The 22,206-nt window shown below is 47.7% G+C and overlaps 1 protein-coding gene across 1 annotated transcript in view; it reads left to right on the plus strand.

Moving 5' to 3' along the window:
* RAB3GAP2 (RAB3 GTPase activating non-catalytic protein subunit 2) overlaps nucleotides 1–22,206 on the plus strand; it is a 56,562-nt gene that overhangs the window by 27,304 nt on the left and 7,052 nt on the right. The window contains exons 14-28 of the mRNA XM_028158048.2: nucleotides 1,609–1,825; nucleotides 2,566–2,709; nucleotides 3,178–3,260; nucleotides 3,771–3,835; nucleotides 6,933–7,023; nucleotides 7,722–7,849; nucleotides 10,304–10,517; nucleotides 10,763–10,860; nucleotides 12,203–12,308; nucleotides 12,901–13,061; nucleotides 14,076–14,304; nucleotides 16,340–16,513; nucleotides 16,606–16,712; nucleotides 19,242–19,308; nucleotides 20,824–20,894. Of these exons, the coding sequence (XP_028013849.2) occupies nucleotides 1,609–1,825; nucleotides 2,566–2,709; nucleotides 3,178–3,260; nucleotides 3,771–3,835; nucleotides 6,933–7,023; nucleotides 7,722–7,849; nucleotides 10,304–10,517; nucleotides 10,763–10,860; nucleotides 12,203–12,308; nucleotides 12,901–13,061; nucleotides 14,076–14,304; nucleotides 16,340–16,513; nucleotides 16,606–16,712; nucleotides 19,242–19,308; nucleotides 20,824–20,894 (1,955 nt within the window). The remainder of the gene's footprint in view (nucleotides 1–1,608; nucleotides 1,826–2,565; nucleotides 2,710–3,177; nucleotides 3,261–3,770; nucleotides 3,836–6,932; nucleotides 7,024–7,721; nucleotides 7,850–10,303; nucleotides 10,518–10,762; nucleotides 10,861–12,202; nucleotides 12,309–12,900; nucleotides 13,062–14,075; nucleotides 14,305–16,339; nucleotides 16,514–16,605; nucleotides 16,713–19,241; nucleotides 19,309–20,823; nucleotides 20,895–22,206) is intronic.

Raw genomic sequence — 22,206 nt, forward strand, 5'->3', positions numbered from 1 at the left:
TGTACTTTTCAATTCTCACTGTCATTGTCAATTCCTGAACTCAGTTTTTTTGCCCCTGCTACATTTATTCCACTTCACGAGGCCATGTTTGAGTCAGATGATCTCCCCAAATCTAGAATGCTGAGTCTTTCAGATTTAAGATAGTAAATCTAGCAAAATCCATCTTGGCTGACTTGATTTCTCTATCCATATGCTTGGGCCGGTTCACTCACTTTATTGGTAACTGTGTCAGTTGGGAGTTGCATTTGGCTGCTAATATCAGACCCAAGAACAGGATAGATATGAAATCAACACAGTGTCCTCGGGAACCCAGTCTCCTTCCGTGTAGCTTCCCCCCAAGGTTACCTCATGGTGCGAAAGGCTGCTGGAGCTCCAGCCCTCTTGCGTGTATCCCGTGAAGGAAGAAGGGGAAAGGAGTCAGTCTACTTTGAAGATATTTCCTGAAGCCCCTCCAGCCTTTTTCGACAAGACACTAGCCAGAAGTTAGTCACATGGTCTCACCTAACTGTTAGGAAGGCTTGAAAATATGAAGTTACATTGTCGACCTGAACAAAGTAAAAAGTCTTTGACGAAGGAAGAAGTGGACACCGCATCATTGGGAATCACCCGGAATCATAGCATGTGAGCACAGGTGGGAAACCACGGTTACGGTGCAATCTGCTCTGCACTTGGAATAATGGACTCAAGGACATTAAACTACTCTGGACCAGACTGAGTCCATTCTCACCTTCTTGCCGACGAATTCCTACAGTGCTCACCGGCCACGTGCCTCAGTGTCTGCAGAAGTAGACACATCATTCCTCCGTGGTGTTCGTCTTCTGAAGCAACATCAAGGCCGTGTTCTCAGCAAGACTTGCCCCGAGCCTGAAGGCGCAGCTGTGCCAGCCGGCCCAGATCCCCGGTGGCGGGCTTGTGGCTGGCCTTGCTGGTCGCCTTTCAGCTGCCAGTACAGTCAGTTCTCCCTGTGCTGGGAAGAGAGGCTTCGATTGCCTGTGAGCGTGGCCACCCGAGGAAGGAAGACACGCTGCGGCATCTTCTCACGCAGGCGCCTCCTCCCTTCACTCTGCGGCCCACACTTTCCCTCCATCTGCCCACCAGCAAGGAACTTGAGTAACAGGAAATCAGTTTGCTCTCTTCCTTAAAGTTTAAATGGACTTTTGTTTCAAAACCCAACCTGATCATCTCCCCAGAGTGTTTTAACCCTTTGCACTCGCTTGCTTTTTTCATCGAGCTGCTACCGATGCTAACCGTGTCGAGTCACACTCGACATCCGAGTGCAAAAGGTTAAAGGGAGGAAGAGAAGGGAATCAGATAGGAAGCTCACGAGGCTTCAGTGACACCTGTTTTCTTTTTAAAGAAACAAGAGCCATCTGAAGCAAACAGAGCAAAAGACAAGATTTAATACGACTTCATGGTTGATTCTATATTTATTATAATTATTAATAGTTTCTGTTTAAGCTATTTCATAATTTAAAAATAACCAAGTTTTATAGCTTTTCTTAAATTCCTTCCCCAACCCCTCACCCCCAAAAATCCCATAGTGCTTGAGAAGGCTACTGGTAAACTTACTTTAATTTACCCATTAGCATCCCTCTCTCCTGTCTTCAGGGTATCGGGACGCCCAGATTGGCTGGGTCCAGGTGGTAGAGGACCTCCACGAGAGAGTCCCAGAAAAGGGGGACTCCTCCCCCTTTGGGAGTCCCCAGGGCCCCAGTCGAGTGGCTCAGTTCCTCGTGATCTACGCGCCGCGGAGGGGGATTTTGGAGGTGTGGAGCACGCAGCAGGGACCCAGAGTGGGCGCTTTCAACGTGGGGAAGCACTGCAGGTGAGCTGCAGGCCGCCTCTTCCTGCTGCGGCAGAGCCTCAGCCAAGCAAAGCTTTGATTCGGTCTGCGTGTTCGTTTGCAAGTTGTTTGAGACACGACATGTTCTTTATTACGGTTTTCCCTGCAAGTATGTGATAACAAAGGAATCTTCTCGAAAAAGCGTGATGTGCGACTGAAGGAGTTAGCTTCGGTGCTGGCTTCAGTCCCGTCCCCTCCGTACGCTGTGGCGGCTCCGGAGGGAAGATGCCTTCACATGTCAGATGTGGCGGATGCTTTGTTTGCCGTTGCAACACGGGCCTGTGTTCATTTCCTTTTCTAGCACATTTTTAAAAAGTATGTTTGTATTGATTTTTAGAGAGAGAGGGAGGTAGAGGGATAGAGAGATTGAGGTGTCATTGCAAAACATCCATTGGTTACCTCCTGCACTCCCCCTACAGGGGATGGAGCCTGCAGCTCTGGCATGTGCCCTGACCTGGAATCAAACCAGCGACCTCTTGGCTCATTGGTCGATGCTCAACCACTGAGCCACACTGGCCGGTTCTAGCACATTTTAACAGGCAGAACTCTGCCATTCGAGTCCCACGTCACTTCCGTTTTGGTATCCATTTGTATTATTTGCCTGATTGACGATTCTGAATTGCGGATAATGTTGGGGTCCCAGGCTGTAATAGAAGCCCCTAGTGGCATTCCTTTCTCTGAGGTGGTCACCATATTGGTGTGTGGTTTCTTTATATACACAGGCTCCTGTATCCTGGCTATAAAATAATGGGCTTAAATAACGTCACCAGTCAGAGTTGGCAGCCACAGACCTACCAGATCTGCCTCGTGGATCCCGTGTCTGCAGGTGTGAAAACGGTGACTGTTCCTTTCCACCTGGCGCTGAGGTGAGGCTGCTCGGGGGTCCCTCACTGGCGCCCCGCTGCTAACTCGTCCCTCCCGCATCTGCTAGTTGTTTTGCAGTTATTGCTTTCCTGTGTGTGTTTTTTTCTTATGAGACTGTTACCTTTAAACTGAACACATTGCAGATGGATCATGAGAATTCTAGCTTCATATTACATGGTGTTTTACAAAGTATCATACTTTAAAAAGATATTAGCTTGTAAGAACATGTAATAAACAACTTCAAAATGCAATGGGTATTTAATTTTAAAGCGTGCCTTTAACATTTATGTAAAATGTTTTTTGTACTCGTTCAATAGGAACTTACCTGGCCACTGGGTAAAACTAGCAATACAACTACTGGTTCGCAGTGTGTTAAGCAGGAAGAGTGTAAAGGACAGGGCACAGCTGGAGGGTCAGAATTAAAGAAGCAATGTCACATTTGTAAGAACGTGTTGTGTTTATTGTTTCAGTGACAAGAAGAGCGAACGGGCCAAGGACATGCACTTAATGAAGAAATTAGCAGCCTTGCTGAAAGCAAAATCTCCCAGTCTTGGTGGGTGTTTTGTAGTAAAAATACTAAAGCATACTCTGTTATTCCTTAAATTAATAATATTCTCTAAGTCGGGTGGGGCACGTGCGGCCCATGGGCCACATAAGGCCCGCAAAATCCTCTTCTGGCCTTACCAAGGCATTAGAGGTGAGTTAATTAAATGTTTGGCCAGATATAGCCGGCTGATTTTTAAGTTGATAATTTTGTATGGCCCTCGAATGATGTTATAAATACCCAAAATGGTTCCCCACCCCTGCTCTAAATGGAGCAGTCAGACTCTGGATCGCGTTCATGAGCTGTGACGGCTCCTCTTCAGAGGGAGGCGAGGCGCGGGTGCTCACTGTGCTTCCCAATGGGCCGCCCTCTCAGGGTGTGTTCACGTCTGTAACAGGAACCCAGAGACCCGGAACCCTTAAGCAGATGGGCAGTTCGCACAGATGCCTTTTTCTTTCAGAATAAAATGTGCCTGCAACAAAAGAGGAAATTTTACTTTGCCTAATTTTCTCTTTCTAGATTCGGTTGAAACGGAAATAAAGGAATTAATTCTCGATATAAAGTACCCTGCAACCAAAAAGCAGGTGAGTGTATATGTGAAGTTTCCTGCTGAACAGCTACTCCAGTTCCCTCCGGAGGAAGTCTTTATTTTCTTCGTTCCCCTCCAAGCACGAGAGGCTAGGCTTCCTCTCGTGTTCTTATTCATGTTCATCCTTTTTTATATTCCCACGCGGCAGTTCCTGCTATCCCTTTTTTCCCTTCTTTTTTGAAAAAGTCAGTAATTCCACCACACAGGCAAGTGCATGTGCTTTACACACACACACACACACACACACACACACATACACATACACACACACACACACACACAAACACACACACACACCCCATAACACCATCCGTTGAGATTAAAGAATAATAACATAAACCCACATGCTGACCACCAGGAGTTCTGAGGAGCCCCCCGATTTCCCTCATCAACCGCGTCCCCTCTCCCGACCCTCAGGTACCAGTGTTCAGAATGTTGCTTCTCTGTTGCTTTTCTTTAGAGTTACGTTATTTTTATGTGGCTCCTTTAAAGCATACGGATGCGCACTCTGCCTCTTCGACTGTGTATGAAAGGAGTCATGCCCCACGTCTTCTGTGACGCCACTCCTTCCCCGTGTGTCTGGGCCTCCCCCACACTGACGCCCTGTGGTTCCACTGACTGCAGTTTAGTCACCTCCCCCCAGAGGGCACTTAGGGCATTTCCGGTTGTCCTGCTGTTAAGGAACCGTGAACTGTGACCTTCCTTCTGTGTGTCTCCTGGTGCCCGTAAGCAGGACCTGCTCTGCGGCATTGGACTTTTTGCTCCCTGGCATATGTCGTCAGCTTGACTCAAGATCTTTTCTAAAAATTCTCCAAAAAAAAAGAAGCGTTTCTCTTGCATTTATGCCTAAGGGGAATTGCTAGGCACGGAGCCTCTGCAGTCGCACTGGTTGATGGTAAATGGCTTCTGGAAATCCTGTCCTGACTCATGTCTCACTCATACTGTGTAAGGGACCCTGCTGCTCCCCCGCCTCCACTCCAGGGCTATAATGTGGTGCCTCATGATTTCTTGCATGACCACTCCTGTCATTCCCCTCGCAATGCTGCTCAGGTCTTAGCTCCACAGCCTTCCAGACACTTCCGCCCATGGATGCAGCGAGCTCCTCCTCCGCTGCTCATCGAACCCAGTAGCCAATACTAGTCATGGCTCCCCACCTTTTCATCTGCCCCTGTGTGAACCTCCTTCAAGTAGGGACCTCACTATATATGTCATTTCTATAATCCAATGTCTGAAGCCAGGCTAGATCTGTGGGCGGATTCAATGACTACTGATTTCTTTTTGCCATTTTATTTTTTAAAACACGTTGTATTGTTTTATTGTATAATAGGCAAGTCCCTGTGGCTTTCAGTCGAGTTTTCCATCCCACTGACAGCTTGGCTCAAAAAGCTCTGATAAAAATTCTCAAAAAAAAAAGAAGTGTTTCTCTTACATTTATACCTAAGGGGCTTGCTAGGCTCGGAGCCTAAGGGCTCTCCTTTCCTCAGGGCACTGTCTCGGGTATTAAGGATGACACTCTCGTGACAAGGTGGGCATCTAGGCAGGCAGCTCAGGGAATCAGTAGCAGAAAGGGGGATCATAACCACACACGCCTTCTCGTCTTGACCCCATCTTCTCTCACATCCTGGGAAATGTGAGCATAGTGCAAACTGTTGTCTTGACTTTTGTTGTTGTTGTTACTATACTACTGAATTGTATATGAAGTGATGACTTTTATAAAAATGCCAGAAAACCTAATGGTGAAAGTTGTGTGTTGTTTTTGACACTAAGGGGAGAAAAGAAACTAGTTTTGACTCGGGAAGACTGAATAGCAGGGAAGAAAGCAAGCCAGCTGCCGGCTCGTGTCAGAGTAGACAGAGCAGATGCAGATGACATCTCTCGGGGTATTTGCCACTTGTGGTCACTTTCTGTATAGCCTCCAGGTAGCTGTGTCATCATGGGCCTGGCCAGCCTCTCGAGCCACCTGCTAAGCCCGTTTTCCCCCACAAACACACAGCTGGTGTTTGTCTCATGCCACATTCTCAGCCTAACCTTTTACACTCACCCCATCAATAAAAATCCAGTTTAATGTGCGAATATGAAATGATGGTATGAGCTGTAACTGCTGTGTCCAACCCATTGGGGATTCCGATGGTTGCCTCTTTAGGCATGAAGAGAGATTTGGGAACTGGTGATAGAGGCTCTTAAATTTCTACCAGGGGAAGGAAGGGGCAGGTGCAGTGAGGTGGGGGGAGTATATATACGGTCCCCCAAAAACATGTATACACACTTTAACAGCTGATAACTCACTTAATTTTCACTCCTTTTCAGGTTTGACTGATTTGAAATAATGGGTGAAGCCAGTCTAAGCTTTGAACAAAGAAAATTTACCCATTAGACTTTTAAAGGGGATACATAAAAGATAAAGTTTATGGTACAAAACCAGCAACAGCTGATGAATTGAGGGCCCACAAATACCCAATGAGATGATTCTTGATGTTTGTGATTCCATTGCTTCACATCAGCAGTGCTGGACTAGAACGGTCATCAATTTGAAAATGCATTGACACAAGAATTATTCATTTCTGTAGGTTCTTTTAAATTTTGAAAATGAACTGTATGTTAATAAACACTAACTTTATAATCATTCAAAGTGTGTATACATTTTTTGGGGACACCCTATATATCTAGACTGGCCTAGATTCAGTCAGCCCTGCCCATATGCAGTAATTAAGCACTAATTAAGTTGTCAGCTTTTGTTACTGACAACAACCTCTACTTTTCATTGGTATTTACATAGTACAGACTTATTCAAACTCATCTTATTAGTGAGTAGCTTAACTCTCTTTCTAATTGGTCCTGGCTATTCTGTTAACCACCAGTCACTTTTGGTTTTTTTATTCTCATCTGAACTTTTTGTCATATCATGTTTGACATGATGAGAAATTGATTACATATTACTTACGATGCACCCTCACTCACAGGTATATATATATACTAATGCAGCTTAAATATGAGCTTCCCTTTGAAATGTGGTGTGTGAAAGTGGAGGCATCAGTGTCAAATATAAACAAATAATTGCCTTCTGATGACTTGGATTGCTATCTTTCTTCTAGGCTTTGGAAAGCATTTTGGCAAATGAACGTCTACCATTTTCCTGCCTTAGAAACGTCACCCAAACTCTCATGGACACTTTGAAAAGTCAAGGTAATCGGATTGTACTGATTGGTGGTTATGGTCTCACTTCATTCTATAACTGGTCGTACAAGTAGAAAGCTATCCATGGCTTACGATGCTCTCCAATTACTTTAAGGTGGAAATAAAGTAGATAAGATAAAAGGAAACTTATTTCATACCTTTAGGATTTGGGGACTTTTTTATTCCCTCTTCTCTGTTTGAGTTGCTCTTCATCTGAGCTTTCTTAAGCTTGGAAAAAACCCTAATTGATAGGAATTCTACTTTTGGTCTCTTTGCCAACCTTTCTTAAGGATACATCTGGCACAGTCCACAGTTTCTGGTTGAATCATAATATCTTTGATCACCACGATAGCAGCTTTAATGGTGTTATCGTCAGTGAGTGAGCCTAATAGGCAGCTGATGAGTCATGGGCTGAGAGAGGACATTTTCAAAGCTGTTTCCAGATCATTTATCTAAATTGGAATATTAGCCCAAGATATTTCTTCTTCCTTTTTTCTTTTTACTATTAGAGGACCTTATTTCATTTAAAAATTTAAATAATTTGGCCATGATAGAAAAAATTATTTTTGCCTTATTAATCTTCTATAGCATAATCTTCCCAGTATTTAATAAACTAGAGCAGGGAATTTTGTAACAGTAAGAGACTTAATGAAGAAAAGCCTCTTATGAGTCTGTGAAACGTCTCTCTAATGCCTGTTGCCTTTTAGAGGTGGAGTCTGTGGACGAAGCGCTGCTCCAGTTCTGTGCCAGTAAGCTGAAGCTGCTGCATCTGTACGAGTCTGTCAGTCAGTTAAATGCCCTTGGCTCTCCTTCAGACACGTCCTTCTCTGATAACGTGAGTACCCCCATTCCCACTACACAAAATCGTCTCCTCCATTATTTTCAGTTTTTCAAATGGGTAGTAAAGAAGTAGAAAATGTGGAAAATTTTTATAAAGCATACGGGTGTGTTTTCTTTACAAGACCCCCCCGCTGGTTCTCTGTGTCTTGCAGCTAAATTTATATTATTTATGCCAGAAAATTAAATTTTATTGTTAATTCATTGACACTACCCTAGAAGCTTCTAATTTTTCTGAAAAAAATTTTTTTTAAATCCTCACTTGAGGATATTTTTTCCTTTGCTTTCTAGAGAGAGTAGAAAGGCAGAACAAGAGGGAGAGAGAGAGAGAAACATCAACGTGAGAGACATCGATTGGTTGCCTCCTGCACTTGCCCCTACCAGGGCTGGGAATTGAGCCTGCAACCCAGGTATGTGTCCTTGACTGGGAATCAAAGCTGAGATCCTTCAGTCCACGGCCCAACACTCTAACCACTGAGCAAACCAGCCAGGGTCTGAACTCATTTTTTTGGTGGACGGAACAATGCTCTAACCAACAGAGCCACCGGCCAGGGCTGAACTCATTTTTTAAGGTTACTACTTATAATACAACTTCTGGACCCAAAAAAAATAGTGTCAGTTTACGGAAGTAGCAAAATGATTCTGCCAGACAGAGAGACCACATTTTCTGTGTTGTCAGCCAGCTCATGCAGCTCATCTGTTGTGTACACATAAAGAAATGTATATTTAAAAGATTCTATTGTGCATCCAAGTGTTTATGGTAATTATAGTAAATGTTCTATGCTTTTATTCCATAAAACAAAAGTGACACCACCTGGTAATCTTTATTTATTACAGTGCAGTATCATTCATTTCTGAGGCGTGTATATAAAATCCTTAGGTTCCATACAGAGAAGTGAAGTTTCTTCAATGGGGACTAGAGAGAAGTATGTCCCCTCTCCCACTCCGGTTTCTGTGTGACCGTAGCCAGCTGTCTGGTTTTACTGACGTCAGGTCACTGGTAGTTCCTTTAAGAAAATTATCTGGTGCACCTGAAATGTACTTTAAACATGCGTACACGAATAACAATTTCTTAAAAATGTGAGAAGATTTTCTCTCTGTAATGGAAACAACCTCCACATTCTAGCATCTTTTTTATCTTTGGGATTATAGATGGATTTTACAAAGCATTTGAGCAGTAATATATTCACAGTATTCTGTAACTCCCATTGCACATGACAAAGCCATTTTCCAGGATCTTTTGTTTTGCTGCACACTTCACCAATCATGTAAAATTGTTTCAAGCAACAGGAAGGTTCAGGTTGATTGAGTTATGTCCACAGGATTGCCTAGGCATTTCAGATTCTTCAGCGCCTCATGTTTTCATGAGATCCCAGCTACCTGTCTCACGCCCTGCCAAAGGAAGTTACATAGATGGCTCTGCTAAGCTCTCAGAATGCATTTCCACCTGATAGCCCAGCATAATATGCAAAGATAAAACAATTACAAATGTTTAAAATCAGTTGTCAGATTGTTCTTTTTCTATTTTTAAAGCACTTCTTATGAATTAAAACCTTATTTGCTATAGACTTATTTAGATCCTTTACACAACATACACTCAGCCTCTAGGCTGACAGGCTAATTTTGTGCATACAGAACTGAAGTTCAGGGCTGAATTAATTCATTTTGCTGTCTCTGGGACCTGGGCCATAAGCTCGTCTATAAACTCAGTATAGCATGGACTGCTGGCATGCGTTCGGTAGCACTTGGTGGTTTACTGCCTGTTTGTAGAAACAACAGCCTTAGTCAATAAATAGATAAAGCTGCTCTGGTTTAAGGATGCAGCCTTACTCACGTCACATGGGGGTAGCGAGTTGTGCTTGCTATGGCAAAAGTATGATCTGTAAAGTGTGTGTGTGTGTACTTTTCCCTAATTTAGAAAAACAGTCGGATCAGGAGATGTTCCTGCACATTGGTATAGAAGAGTGATTTGAAAGGCAGGCTGTATCAGGGACTTCCGATCTCTGTACCCCCGAGAGCCACATGGAGAATTTATATGAAACACATTTTTCAGTGTTTATGCTGCTGAATGTGAGGAGTCAGTTTCTTATTGAATAGTCCCTTAGTTTCCTCAGAATCACAAGAGTGGCAGTTGACACCCTGTTAAATGTTTTTTTGGTAACACATTCATTAAAATCTGAAAGTTTTAGACAAGTATAATCTCAGGAAATGCTCTAAAAATGATACTTTTCGTTTACTTTATTTAAATAACCTCCTCATGAATGTGGGTCAAGTTTCACGCAGAGTCATTTGAGAGTAAGGCTCTAAGCAGAGTTCATGGGAGCAGTCACATTAATTAAAAATCCGTCTTTGGCTTGTGGTGTTGCACTTCACTGCAGGGGACAGGGTTGACACCCATGGCAGGCTCAGAGAGAGCAACGTGGTCTGTTCAGAATTGTTTCCTGTTTTTCAGGACTTGGCTGTACTGCTGAGGCTTGATGAGAAGGAACTCGTGAAGCTGCAGGCATTGTTAGAGAAGTATAAGCAAGAGAACAGCAGGGCTGCTGTCCGCTTTTCTGAGGATCAGGATGGTGTGCTGCCTGTGAAAACATTCCTGGAATATTTGGAGTGTGAGAAAGATGTGATCAACGTCAAGAAGATGAGTGAAGAGGAGCACGTGGCTCTAGGTGGGTGGACTCACCTCAGTGAGAGGCACTGGCCCGAGGTGGGGGGATCACAGAGCCCTGTTGGAATCCCGCCCGCTCTCGAAGGAAGCCTGGACGAACTTAGAGCATCTCCAAGTCAAGCAGATTGAACCAGCAGTTTCCCCCTCTCGTGTTATGTTGCTCTTTGGGGGTTCAGGGTGCCGTTTAGGAAGCTTGTCCAGATGGTAAGCGGTCACTGGTTAACGCGTCTTGTTTCCGCCCGCTAGGCAGCTTCTTCTTCTGGAAGTGTTTGCACGGAGAGAGCTCCACGGAGGACATGTGCCGCACGCTGGAGGCGGCGGGACTCAGCCCGCAGCTGCTGCTGGTGAGCTTCCCTGTTGCTGATGCTGTTCTCTCTTGTTCACGTCATCGGAACTGTCCATCTCTTTTTTTTTTTTTTTTTTAACCATTGTCTAAAGCAGCGGTCACCAACTCGTGATCCATGGACCACTGGTGGTCCATGAAGTCCGAAAGGTTGGCGACTGCTGGTCTAAAGCATATCATAGAACATACATGAAAACCTTCTAAAAATGGTCAAAAAATTTATAAGCCCCATATTTAGTTGTAGTCTTTTCTTTGTCTCATTCCCTGTAGATAGATCTTAACAGCATAGTCCATGGTTGGCCTAAAAGAAAGTTATCATCTGACATGCATGCGTGCATTCTCAGTGGACCGCGACCATCAGTAGCAATGTTCATATCAGAATGAACTTCCTCCCAGCAATGCAGGATGATCAGGCATTCCCAGACAGAGTCTATGTTAGACCTCGGTCTCTGTGCTGTAGGAAATGTAGACAGAAGATTCATCCCGTGGATAAACCCCAGCACTGATGTCTGCTCATTCTAAGAAGGGCAAGGAAGTTACCCCACCGTCACGAGCTGTTCTCTTACCGCCCCACATGCACATGGATGCGTGCCCTGGCTCACCGTTCACAGCTGCGAATGGGAAGAGAGGGGGACTTTCTCTAAAAAACAAACAACAAAAAAACAGAGCCCAAGAATTAAAATAAGAAATTGAATGTACAATAAGATGAGCTTTTGAAAAGAACCCTGCTTGGTCACTTGGTCACGTCCATCAGGGGACACGGCAGCCGACCTGGCCCTTGCTGAGCCCTCTGGCCGAGGGAACCTACAGGGCGGGTCTGTGTGCCACGCGGTGAGCATGCGTCCTGCTCATGTCTGGCTCGTTCCCAGAACCGCCAGTACCGGGGCCAGTGCCCAAGCAGAACAGAGGAGATACCACAGCTTTCCTCTTCGGTGTGTGACTTAGCCATGGCTTTGTTACACATCGTCAGGTGCCGAGGGCACTTAACTCGTATGTGTGTGAGAGCCTACAGTACAGTTGGGGTTTTGTTACACATCATTTCGCTTAAAGTCGCAGGCCCTGGTGATGACATTAGCTGAGGACTTAGTGTGACATGCACCTCAACAGAGGCTCCAGCTGGAAGGCAGCGAGCGCCTAGACGAGAGAAGCGGTGGAGAGGTGGGAAGTAGATCTCTCTCCACAGAGGACTAGGGATCCCTTGGGCAGACAGGGCTCCTCGTTCTGTCCTTGTCACGTGATGTCCCAGCCCCCACTCATTTCCCGGAAACACTGGATCACGGGTACAAGTGTGAGAGTTTAAGTGGACTGTTGTCTAGACTGAAGAGGGTCTCCATCTCTTTCAGTCTCTGCTCCTAAGCGTGTGGCTTTCCAAGGAAAAGGACATCCTGGAGAGGCCACAGTCCGTCCGCTGTCTGCACACGACGCTGTCCCTCCTGAGCCGGATGAAAGGTAAAGTGCTGGGGCCGGGGTCACGCGGGCTCGGCGGCCTCTGCTCTCGGAAGCCGAGTTTAGTGCTTGGGGTGCTAGCGAAGCCGCAGGGAGAGCGTTTGTCCTGACAGGAGACGGCAGCTGCCCAGTCTTGCTCCCTAGAGCCTCAGATCCAGAGTACGCGCCTCGTGTATTGCGAGGACGTGGCTTTATGACTGTCCCATTTTGTGCTGTCCCCAAAAACAATGTCTTCTGAACAGCGCTTTGCTTAGCTCGGAGGTCAATCTCATGGTCTCTGCTGGAGGTTATTATTTTTCTTACTTTTGTTCTGCTGAGAACAACGATCTGTCATATTACACGTTCGAGGGTAGATTTCCGCAGTGATGAACTATTCCAGGCAGGGATTTAAAGTTGGTCCAGAAGCAAGGTGACCAACACGGCAAAAGTAAGTGGGCTAGGCGTGTTCTGACTCAGCTAGACCGTAGACCCAGTTTCCAGTTGATGCAGCAATAGGCAGGCTCGTCACGGGGAGTTTAGTTCTAACACTGTGTTTGACCTGGAGGACCGGGCCCAGAACTGGGAAACTAAGCTTCCTTTCTGCCGTTGGCTGCAGTGGCCCTCGACGACACGTGGGACTCCCAGTCGGTGTCCCCGTGGTGGCAGCAGATGCGCACGGCCTGCATTCAGTCCGAGAACAACGGGGCTGCCCTGCTCTCCGCGCACGTGGGGCACTCGGTCGCCGCGCAGATTTCGGACAGCGCGACCGAGAAGAGGGTAAGTGGAGGGCGCAGCGTCCGTCCGTCCGTGCCGGTCCCACCGGCGGGGGGACCGCACGTCCTCGTGTGGTGCAGCATCGGGGGTCTGAGATGTGTGCCCGCATTCTGACTTGTCTTTCTTAGGGTCAGGAGGGGGTGAGGGGTGCTGTGCTGCCCCTAGTCCGTTTATTAGACGACACCCACCTGTGAGCATAGCACACGTGGCCCCCACATGTGAGCATAGCACATGTGGCTCGAGGGGGCTCTGCCAGTAGCTAGTGATCGGTGGCGAGTCCCTTAAAAATGAGTCCTGTGGCCTCAGTTTCCCACGTGAAAGAGGCCAGGGTTAGACGACATGGCTTCCCCAGTTTGCTCCAGCTCCGGGAAATGCAGCGGTTGTTTTTGACCTCCCTTGTATGAGCACAGGGTGTGGGGGGCACGCAGCACCGAACGACTCAGAAGGTCCCTGCTGACCCCTTCCTGGGTGGTTTCTCCTCACCTCTTGGAGATGCTTTAAAAAAACTGGGGGGGTGTGGGGGGGAGCTAACATCCCATAGCTTGCGGTAGCTCAGATTATTTCTTCTGGTGGGAAGCCGCATTAACCTGGATGAGACACACTTAACTAGGTCTGCAGAGAGTCACTAAATCCTCAGTCTCGGTAGTTCATAGTGTTAATATCACCAGCTTGAGAGGTCTGCAATAATGAGGGAGACGTTTGAGACACGTTTTCTGAGTTGGTGAGTGCATTCTAAGGAGAGGTCAGGATCCTGGTACTGCTAGGAAAGCCGGGCCTTCTCCAGCGTGGCCCTGACTGCCCGAGGGAGAGGGGGCGACGGCAGGTCTCTGTCAAGTCCACACTCCGTCCTCCTCGCCCCGAGTCTCCCGCCCACTCCTGACCCTCATGTTCCATCCAGCTGAGTAATAACATCTGTGCGATGTACCCGGCTGTCCATCAGCCCGCGGGTTCAAAGCTCCTTCAAGTTCGTGGTGATGCGGAATCCCCACCAGGTCGTCACCGGGCATTGTCTGTTAGTTTTCCCAGACGGTGCTGGCTGCGGACGCGGAGGCCCTCACGGACTCCTGGGAGGCCCTGTCTCTGGACACCGAGTACTGGAAGCTGCTGCTGAAACAGCTGCAGGACTGCCTCATCCTGCAGACGCTGCTGCACAGCAGAGCGGACACGCGCCCCGCCAGGGCGCCCTCGCTGCCGGCCGAGCCGCTCCCCCGGCTGTCGGTCAGGAAGCTCCTGGAAGGAGGGAGAGGTAACGGGCCTGTGGGAGCATCGTGTCTGCAGCTCTGTGGTGGTGGTGTAAGCGTTTGTTGTGGAAATGACTGAAAGAATGAGGAAAGGGCAATACGCTCAGATTTTAAAATAGACAAATAGCCCACCACACACTTCTTCTCAGAGTCTGATCCTGCCAGTTCCCTGCTCAGGGACCCCCACCCCCACCCCCCAGCCTTGCAAAATAAGCAGCCGTTCTTAAAGAATGGTTGGGGGCCTCCAGCATCCCCCCTTTACCAACTCCGTGCCTGGGTGCATCCCTTCCTTCCCCGAGCAGTTCACCCAGCACAGCAGAGCCCAGTGCGCGGGGGGCGGCGGAGTGGGGGGAGAGCTCATCGGAGACTCCGGACCGAGCCAGACGGGAGAGAGATTTGCAGAGTGTAGCGCCACTCCTCCCTGGACATCCTGTTGGGCTTGGGATTTATAGTCGTTTTCATAAAACATTAACCTGCGGTGGGTTTATTTTTTCACTTTAAAATTAATTATAACTGCATTTTTTACAATTTCTGCATTTTAATTTCTAATGCCATAGCTATTGATGCATAGAAGCCAGAAGCTCAAGTCTTTGGGGCTGCCCATGTGTTTAAGCATTCAGGGACTAGGACTCAGCCTAAGAAGTTCAGAAGCTGCCGGACAAAGGGAACTCGGCAGCTGGCTCTCCAGGCACGGCTGGCTGAATCCAGCCCCTTTCCACTTCCTGCTGGTCGCTAGGTTTCAGCGCCAGGGAAGCCCTGGGGTCCCCGCCTCTGAGCCTGCGCTCTCCCCTCTCCCTGCCTCCCCCTTTCTCATTCTTCTTCTCCGGGACCCCGAGTTCTGCATCTTACTCAACTCAAGTGCCACCTCCTCCCAGAAGCCTCTCATGGGACCAGGACTGCAGGTCTTCCCTTCTCCCTGTTAATTTCCACCGAACGTGAGCGTCACATGGGGTCCTGCCTCCCGGAGTCAGTCGGACCCGGGCTTCCATCGCAGGACCATAAGATTTACATCTTGGATGACCTTGATCGTCCCCTTTCCTTCCCAGCAGCTCCGTCAGGCTTGTGATGCTGGGATGACTATGGCTGGGTTTATAAATACGCATGTATTTATAGATTTTTATTTAGTTAACCCATTTTCTCATTCCTTATAAGACTTGTGAAGTTTTTAATTATAAATTCATAGCACCCCACGCTGCCACCCGGGGCAAGTGTGGGAACACCGTTTTAATATTAACCGAAGCAGCAGTGTTAGGGTCTTGATTCCGGAAGGAAAATTTGCAAGTGATTGGGAAGCCAAACATAGGAAATTCCATCGCCCAGCGCACTGCTCTCCCATTTCCCTGATGATTGTCATTTGACTGTGAGGCATTCCTTTTGTGGAAAGGTGTACATTTGAATCAAAATAGGAGGAAAGACAGAAGACATTTCAGTACATGACAGAAGAGGTGTAATTCGTTTTGGGTAATAAACAGGACTCTTCATTGTGAATGTTTTTCAGTTTGCATTTATAACTTTTTGGACTAAACTGATTGCAACATGGCAGATAGCATCATGTTGTTGATTAATAGAGCCACATTTTGCCCCTAATTATTCCATATAGGCACGTTAGTTGACTCTTCAAAGTAATATATTGCCCTAAGAAGCCTAGACAGTATCGTGCTAATCCATGTTTTCACTTACATTTAAATGGAAGTGTTTTTCAAAGACGTGTTCGTCCCTTCGTCTCCGTCTGGCAAAGTCTATTTTGCATTTGTGCATGTAGAAGGTATGCAGTATCCAGACATGTATGCATATGCACTTATATTTGCCTAATATTCTAGGTGAGTCTAAAAATGCCCTTAGATAGCCAATGCCCTCCCCTCCCAGGTGGAGTGGTAGGTAGTAACTGCTGAGACTCTCCTGGGTCTGGGTCACTTTCAGGCTGAAAACTGAGCGTTGGCACTTAGACTTATGGTTGGCAATGCGGGTCCTGCCCGGTGGCTCCCTTCCCCAGACGCTGTGCTGCAACTTTTCATCTTCTTCCTTGTCTCCACACGGCAGGTGGCATCGCAGACAGTGTAGCCAAGTGGGTATTTAAACAGGACCTGAGCCCCGAAGTATTAACACTGGCTAATGAAGCAAGAGATGCAGAAAACCCAGACGAACCCAAGGAAGGTCTCAGCCGGGGTTTATCTGAGGTGTCAGAGGTGGACGTGGACTTGGGAGCCATACCAGGTAACACACAAACGCGGGGCCGTCGGCGCCCGGAGCGGGGGCCCCCGGCGTCCGTGGGGGCGGCAGCCACAGCCCCTGCCTCTGCCTTGCAGACCTGCTGCGTGCGGCCCGCGAGCAGTTCCCGTGCAGCCTGGAGCCGGACGTGCTGCACGCGCACTGCTGCTGGGAGTACGTGGTGCAGTGGAACAAGGACCCGGAGGTGAGACGCGGCGCCTCTCGGGGGTTGTCTTTCTGCGCTCACCCTGTGCGCACTCGGGCTGTGGAGTTCAGTAACTTACAGGAACACGGATCCTCCCCTCGGATGTCTCTGTACTGGGCGCTGGGCATTGTCCTCACGCTCACAGGAAACCGAGCGGTGCAGGCATCGCCGTTGTCCTCACGCTGGACTTGGTCCACAGAAGTTGCGTTCTTTGCTAAGCGCACACTGCTAAGTCGGGAGTTAGCCTCGGGTCCTCTGTATCTAAGACCAGTGTGATTTGCCTATTCCCTGTTAGATGTGATAAGTAAATGTGTGTGTGTGTGTGTGTGTGTGTATTAATATTTTTATTGATTTCAGAGAGGAAGGGAGAGGGAGAAAGAGAGAGAGAAACATCAATGATGAGAGAGGATCATTGATCGGCTGCCTCCTGCTCGACCCTTACTGGGGAATCAAGCTCGCAACCTGGGCATGTGCCCTGACTGGGAATCGAACCACTGACCTCCTGGTTCATGGGTCCAGGCTCAACCACTGAGCCAGGCCGGCTGGGAAATAAGTATATGTTTTATTTCCTTTTGAATTCCTGCATGAGATAGCACCTCCCTAAGTGCAGATTCTTCACGCTGTGGTCACCGTGATAACAGTGAGTCAGGATGCCCGCCCCGGGCGACTGTGCAGATGCGTCTGCTTCCCCTCATCCCTCCTGCGTTGGCCTCAGCAGGAGAGGCAGGACGGCCTCACTGTGCACAGGGCGACTCGAGGCCACGTCGGTCTCGGGGCCTCCGCTCTGCTCGGGCATCATTCTCCCACTCTTGGTGACCACCTCTCTCCGGGCGTCCACGGTCTGGACGTGTAGGGAGAAGGGCCCCCCGCCTGGAGGCACTGCCTCTCTCAGCCCTTTTGTCTCCCTCCGCCTTTTGTAACGATGGTGCCAGTCCTGAAGCCAGGATAGAGCAAGATGTACAGACGTGGTGTTCGGCCCCTTTGCTGGCAGTCGTTCACGCAGGCCTCCCTTGGTGCCCTGCTGCCTTCTCCCTCTCCCGCCAGAATTCTTTCCTTTACTGTCCTTATGTCGGTCGCACTTCTGAGTGAAAATCTCCCTGATGAACTAAACCACGCTAATATAGTAATGATGATATTCTCCCTTCCTCAAAAAGAGTCTAAGATGTAAGCACTCACGTATTCAAGGAAGACCTTTAAAATGTAAGTGCTTTCAACAAAGGCGTGGTCTGTTCCTTTAAACTGACCAAGAAGAGATCAGGGACAGGGGACCTTCCGGAGCCTCCAATCACCCTCTCCAGTCTGAATGGTAATCGCATGTAGGCTCGCTGCGGAAATGGGGGCCTTTTCCTACGTGGGAAAGGAATGCTGGGGCGAAAACGGGGGCATCATAACTGCAAAAATCTGAATCAGTTCAGGTGCCAGGCCAAGGAAGTGATGTTTAAGAGACTCGCTGTTTTAAGCATTCACTTATAAACCAAAGGCAGGCAGAGCTGAGTTCAAGCCCACCCCCCCCCCCCCCACCCCAACCCCGCCACCACCAGTTAACAGCTTTGGGAATGTTTCTGAAGCCTTTGTCCTGCTTTCTCCTTAAAGCAAATGAGGGTCTAGCAGCAGCTGCCTCGGGGTCGTAGCGGTTTATAGAGAAGATGCTCGCATGGTGCCTGGCATTTTGACTTGTGTTATCCTGGTCTATTAGAGCTGCTTACATCTGAAATGAGTGGCCGCTTTTCTTATTTGCTTGGGTTTTTTCCTATTAAGTATCTCCCTGCCCCATGCAACCCCATCCCAGGTCCATTTTGCACACACAGCTTCGTTCGGCTCAGAACACTTGAAATTACCAAGGTGATGTGTTTGTTTCATCTTTGTACGGGCCACAAAATTACTCAGAAAACATCTGGATAGTTTCTGGGGAACATTTTACAAACTGTGTTTGAATTTTAAACTACCCTGCTTAGAAAGAGTTGAATTTCAAGCATCCCCTCTAATATTCCCTGTTTCCCTTCGCTGCGTCAGTTTTCTCCTTGGCACTGATCACTCCCGTCCTGTGTAATTTACTTACATATTTCATCTGGCCCCTCAGCGAGGACAAGGATTTGGGTCTGTTTTGTTCACTACAGTGGTCCTGGTGCCTCACACAACCTGGTGCATAGTAGTTGCTCAACAAATATTTGTTGAATAATGAATGAATGATACTGCAAAGCAGGGAATCCACTGTTTTCATATCTGTGTGAAATGCAAGTATTTATTGGAGAATGCTGCTGTGATGTACGGATCACAGGAAGTCTTGAACCCAGATGTCAGCATCTGTGACCTGGGGGTGTCTAGGAATCAATCATTATATAGGTATTGTGGATCTAAGAGAGCATGACATTATCATAGGAAAAATTACTTCTTACCCAATACTTCCATGTTCTTCCTGAGCATTCTTATGTAGCTTTATGGAGAAGCTTATGTAAGAAGTCCCCATTTGTACTTGAAACACTTACTAAATTATCTTCTTTTTTTCTCTCTTTTCTCCCTTCATGTAAGGAAGCACGTTTTTTTGTGAGGTCAATAGAACACTTGAAGCACGTCCTTAATGCACATGTTCAGAACGGTGAGTAAACAGGCGTAAAACATAACTGACTCAAGGACAAGAATCTTTACATTCACATCCTGTTAGGTTTCTATTTGATGGTCTCACCACCTGAAACCTCAGTGTATACTGTTTTATACAAAGTACTGGCTGTCTTAGAGAAATACTGTCCGGAAAAGGGAGGGGCTGGCAGCGGTAGAGAAATTATAAACAGGCTGCTGGTTCCACTTAGGTGAGTTCCCAGGAGAGTTGAGGAGCTGAGCCTTGGGCTAGTGGGTCACCGAAGGTTCGAGACGAGGTTTGGGGCTGGTAGGAGGAAGTATCACTGTCCGTCCATGTGATCAAGTCTAGAGAAGCTGCTGCTTTCTCCTCCGGGACCACCTCCCGGTAGGTGGCATGAAGTCAAACTGCAGAAATTCCAAAGGCCTCGTTTTACACGAGGAGAGCTTGACCATTAGTTCATTACTCACCATTTGAGATCACACCTTCTTCCAAGAAACGAAAATAAGATTTAAAGTGACTCATCCGGGACACAAAACTCGGGGGGGTGAGAGCATGTATGGGAGTGGGGTGTGGGTGGGGGGCGCAATGGTAAGATATGTACAAATATAATACCTTAATAAAAAATTAAAAATAAAATAAAATAAAGTGACTCATCTGGGACTATGGTCCCCAGAGCCGTGTGTCCTCACTGATAAAACTGCTACCTGCTGACGTCAGGCAGTGTTTCTCCAGGTTAGGGCTCGGCGCCCCGTTTGCACCCTGAGCCTCTGGCTTCTCACAGCCTGGGCCGGGCCTCACTGCTCCACGCAGGAGCGGCTGTGGGTATACCTGTTACGCTGACAGTTCCTGACACCTGTTTCAGAAATTTTCGTTTAAATGCCATAGTTTCTTAAATATGCAAGCATAAAGCCCGGGTGTGTTTTTTAATTATATTGTCTGTATTCTGGTTTTTAATGTTTTTCACCCATCACTTTACTTGATGACTGTATATGAGAACAGTCAGTTGATGGACATGTGGTTTGTTTCCAGTGTTTGGCTGTATGAATGCAGCTGTACTCATTCCTGCAGTGGAATCGCTGGGTCGTATGGTAGACGCGCTATTATTTAGCTTTAGTTCATAGCTGCCAGTTGTCCAAGTGCTTTTACCAATTTAACATCCCTCCCGCAAGGAATGAGCACTCATTCCAGTTGTCTCCATGTCCTGGCCAACACTCGGTATTGTCATTTGTAAGTCAGCCTTTCTGTTGGGTATGTGATATCGCTGTCCTTTTAGTTCATCTTTCTCTTATAACTCAAGATGTGAGTCTTTTCTTATAATTATTAGCCATTTGGCTATCCTCTTCTGCAGCCCCGTTCTGATTTTTATTAAGTGAAGGCTCTTATTAATTTTACACGTATTGCCTGAGGCTTAAGAGCTGATATCTCAGCACACAGCCCGTGTAGTGGTAGAAGCTTCAGGAAGCCGAGTTCGTCCCGTGTGATGGGAGAGGAAACCCGAGCCTCCGTTCACCGCGTTTCCTCCGTTTGCTGCAGGCATCGCCCTGATGATGTGGAACACGTTCTTGGTGAAGAGGTTTTCTGCCGCCACATACTTGCTGGATAAGGTAACCCTGAATTTCACCCCCTGGCTTCTTGTTTATTGGTCCCCTGAGTGAGCTGCTATTAGAAAGATTATTCCATTGGCCTTGCTCGACTGTGTTTTATTTGACACTGCATTTCACTCCTGCGCAGTGAGACGTAGTCCCGTTGCTGGCATTCCATGACTCGAGCAGGAGCCCACGTCCTGGAAAGTCCTCCACGGTGAAGGCTCTGGACCCCGTAGACCAGGAGTGGCGGTCGGGCTGGGAGGGTCTTGCTCTCTGTTTTAAGTTAAAGCCTTCAGGTGCTCTCGCTCACTCAGCTTTGGTTGTGGAGCCCAGGCATCTTCTTGGCATGAGGTCGATTGTAGTTCTTCAGTTTTCCTCCATACACCTCACCCATAATGCATTGCCCGGGAGTTCTAGGACCTCTTTCTAAAAGGTGTGGTGCAGTCTGAATGCAGAATCTTTAGAGTTTTAGAATTGAGCCCCCATCTTTGTAGTTGCTTCCTGGGTCTATCCCAGTAGACCTAGGCGTCAGCTACTCTCCATAGATCTTTTTAAAGCAGTCAACATAACATATATAGGCACAGCTGCCTTGTTTTCATCATTCACCTTCCATCAGTTGAATTCAGTTGTGTAATTGCAGTATGTGCAACCAGCGTACGTAGATTTGGGGATGAACTAAACGTGCAAGCACGTCACGGGGCTAGGGGAGCGGAAGCTGTCAGCACTAGCAGGAGCCTCCTGGCCTCAGGCACAGTGGCTGGGGGCCGGTCTGTGTGCTTCAGGAAGACTGGTGGTTAAGATGGAGCTTGATCTGCAGCTGCTGGAGGCCGAGCTGCAGGCTGGCGTGGGTTTGGGATTGTCTAGTGATGCGTGTCAGCCGCTTACCCTCCGGCCTGGCTGTGTGTGAGAGCTCAGTGAGAGGCAGCTTTCCATTTATCTCGAAGACACTGGGGCAACTTAAAGCAGAGGAATGCTGTGTTCGGATTTGCATTTTGGAAAATGATTCCGGCGATAGGGTGAGACATATTGGAGTTGGGTGGGCTGAGCTTCCTTGTTCGAAGGCCATTGCTGTCATCTCAGCAGGAGCTGATGAGGCGGAGTCCTTTGTACTGGAGTCCCTTCTTCCACCCTCACTGCCTCCTGTGAGTGGTCCTGTCACGTAACGTCACCTGCCTCTCACCACCCTGCGCAGTGCAGTGAACAGCAGCCTTAGTACCCACTGTGTCACGGAAGTCAGCTGGCTTTCCGAGCTAGACGTGGGGCTACTGTCCGCTTCACATCGTCCCTCCTTTCCGACCATTTAAAGTCATTGTGTCTTCATCAGCCAGCA

Source organism: Eptesicus fuscus, chromosome 24, assembly GCF_027574615.1.
Source record: "Eptesicus fuscus isolate TK198812 chromosome 24, DD_ASM_mEF_20220401, whole genome shotgun sequence".
NCBI lineage: Eukaryota > Metazoa > Chordata > Mammalia > Chiroptera > Vespertilionidae > Eptesicus > Eptesicus fuscus.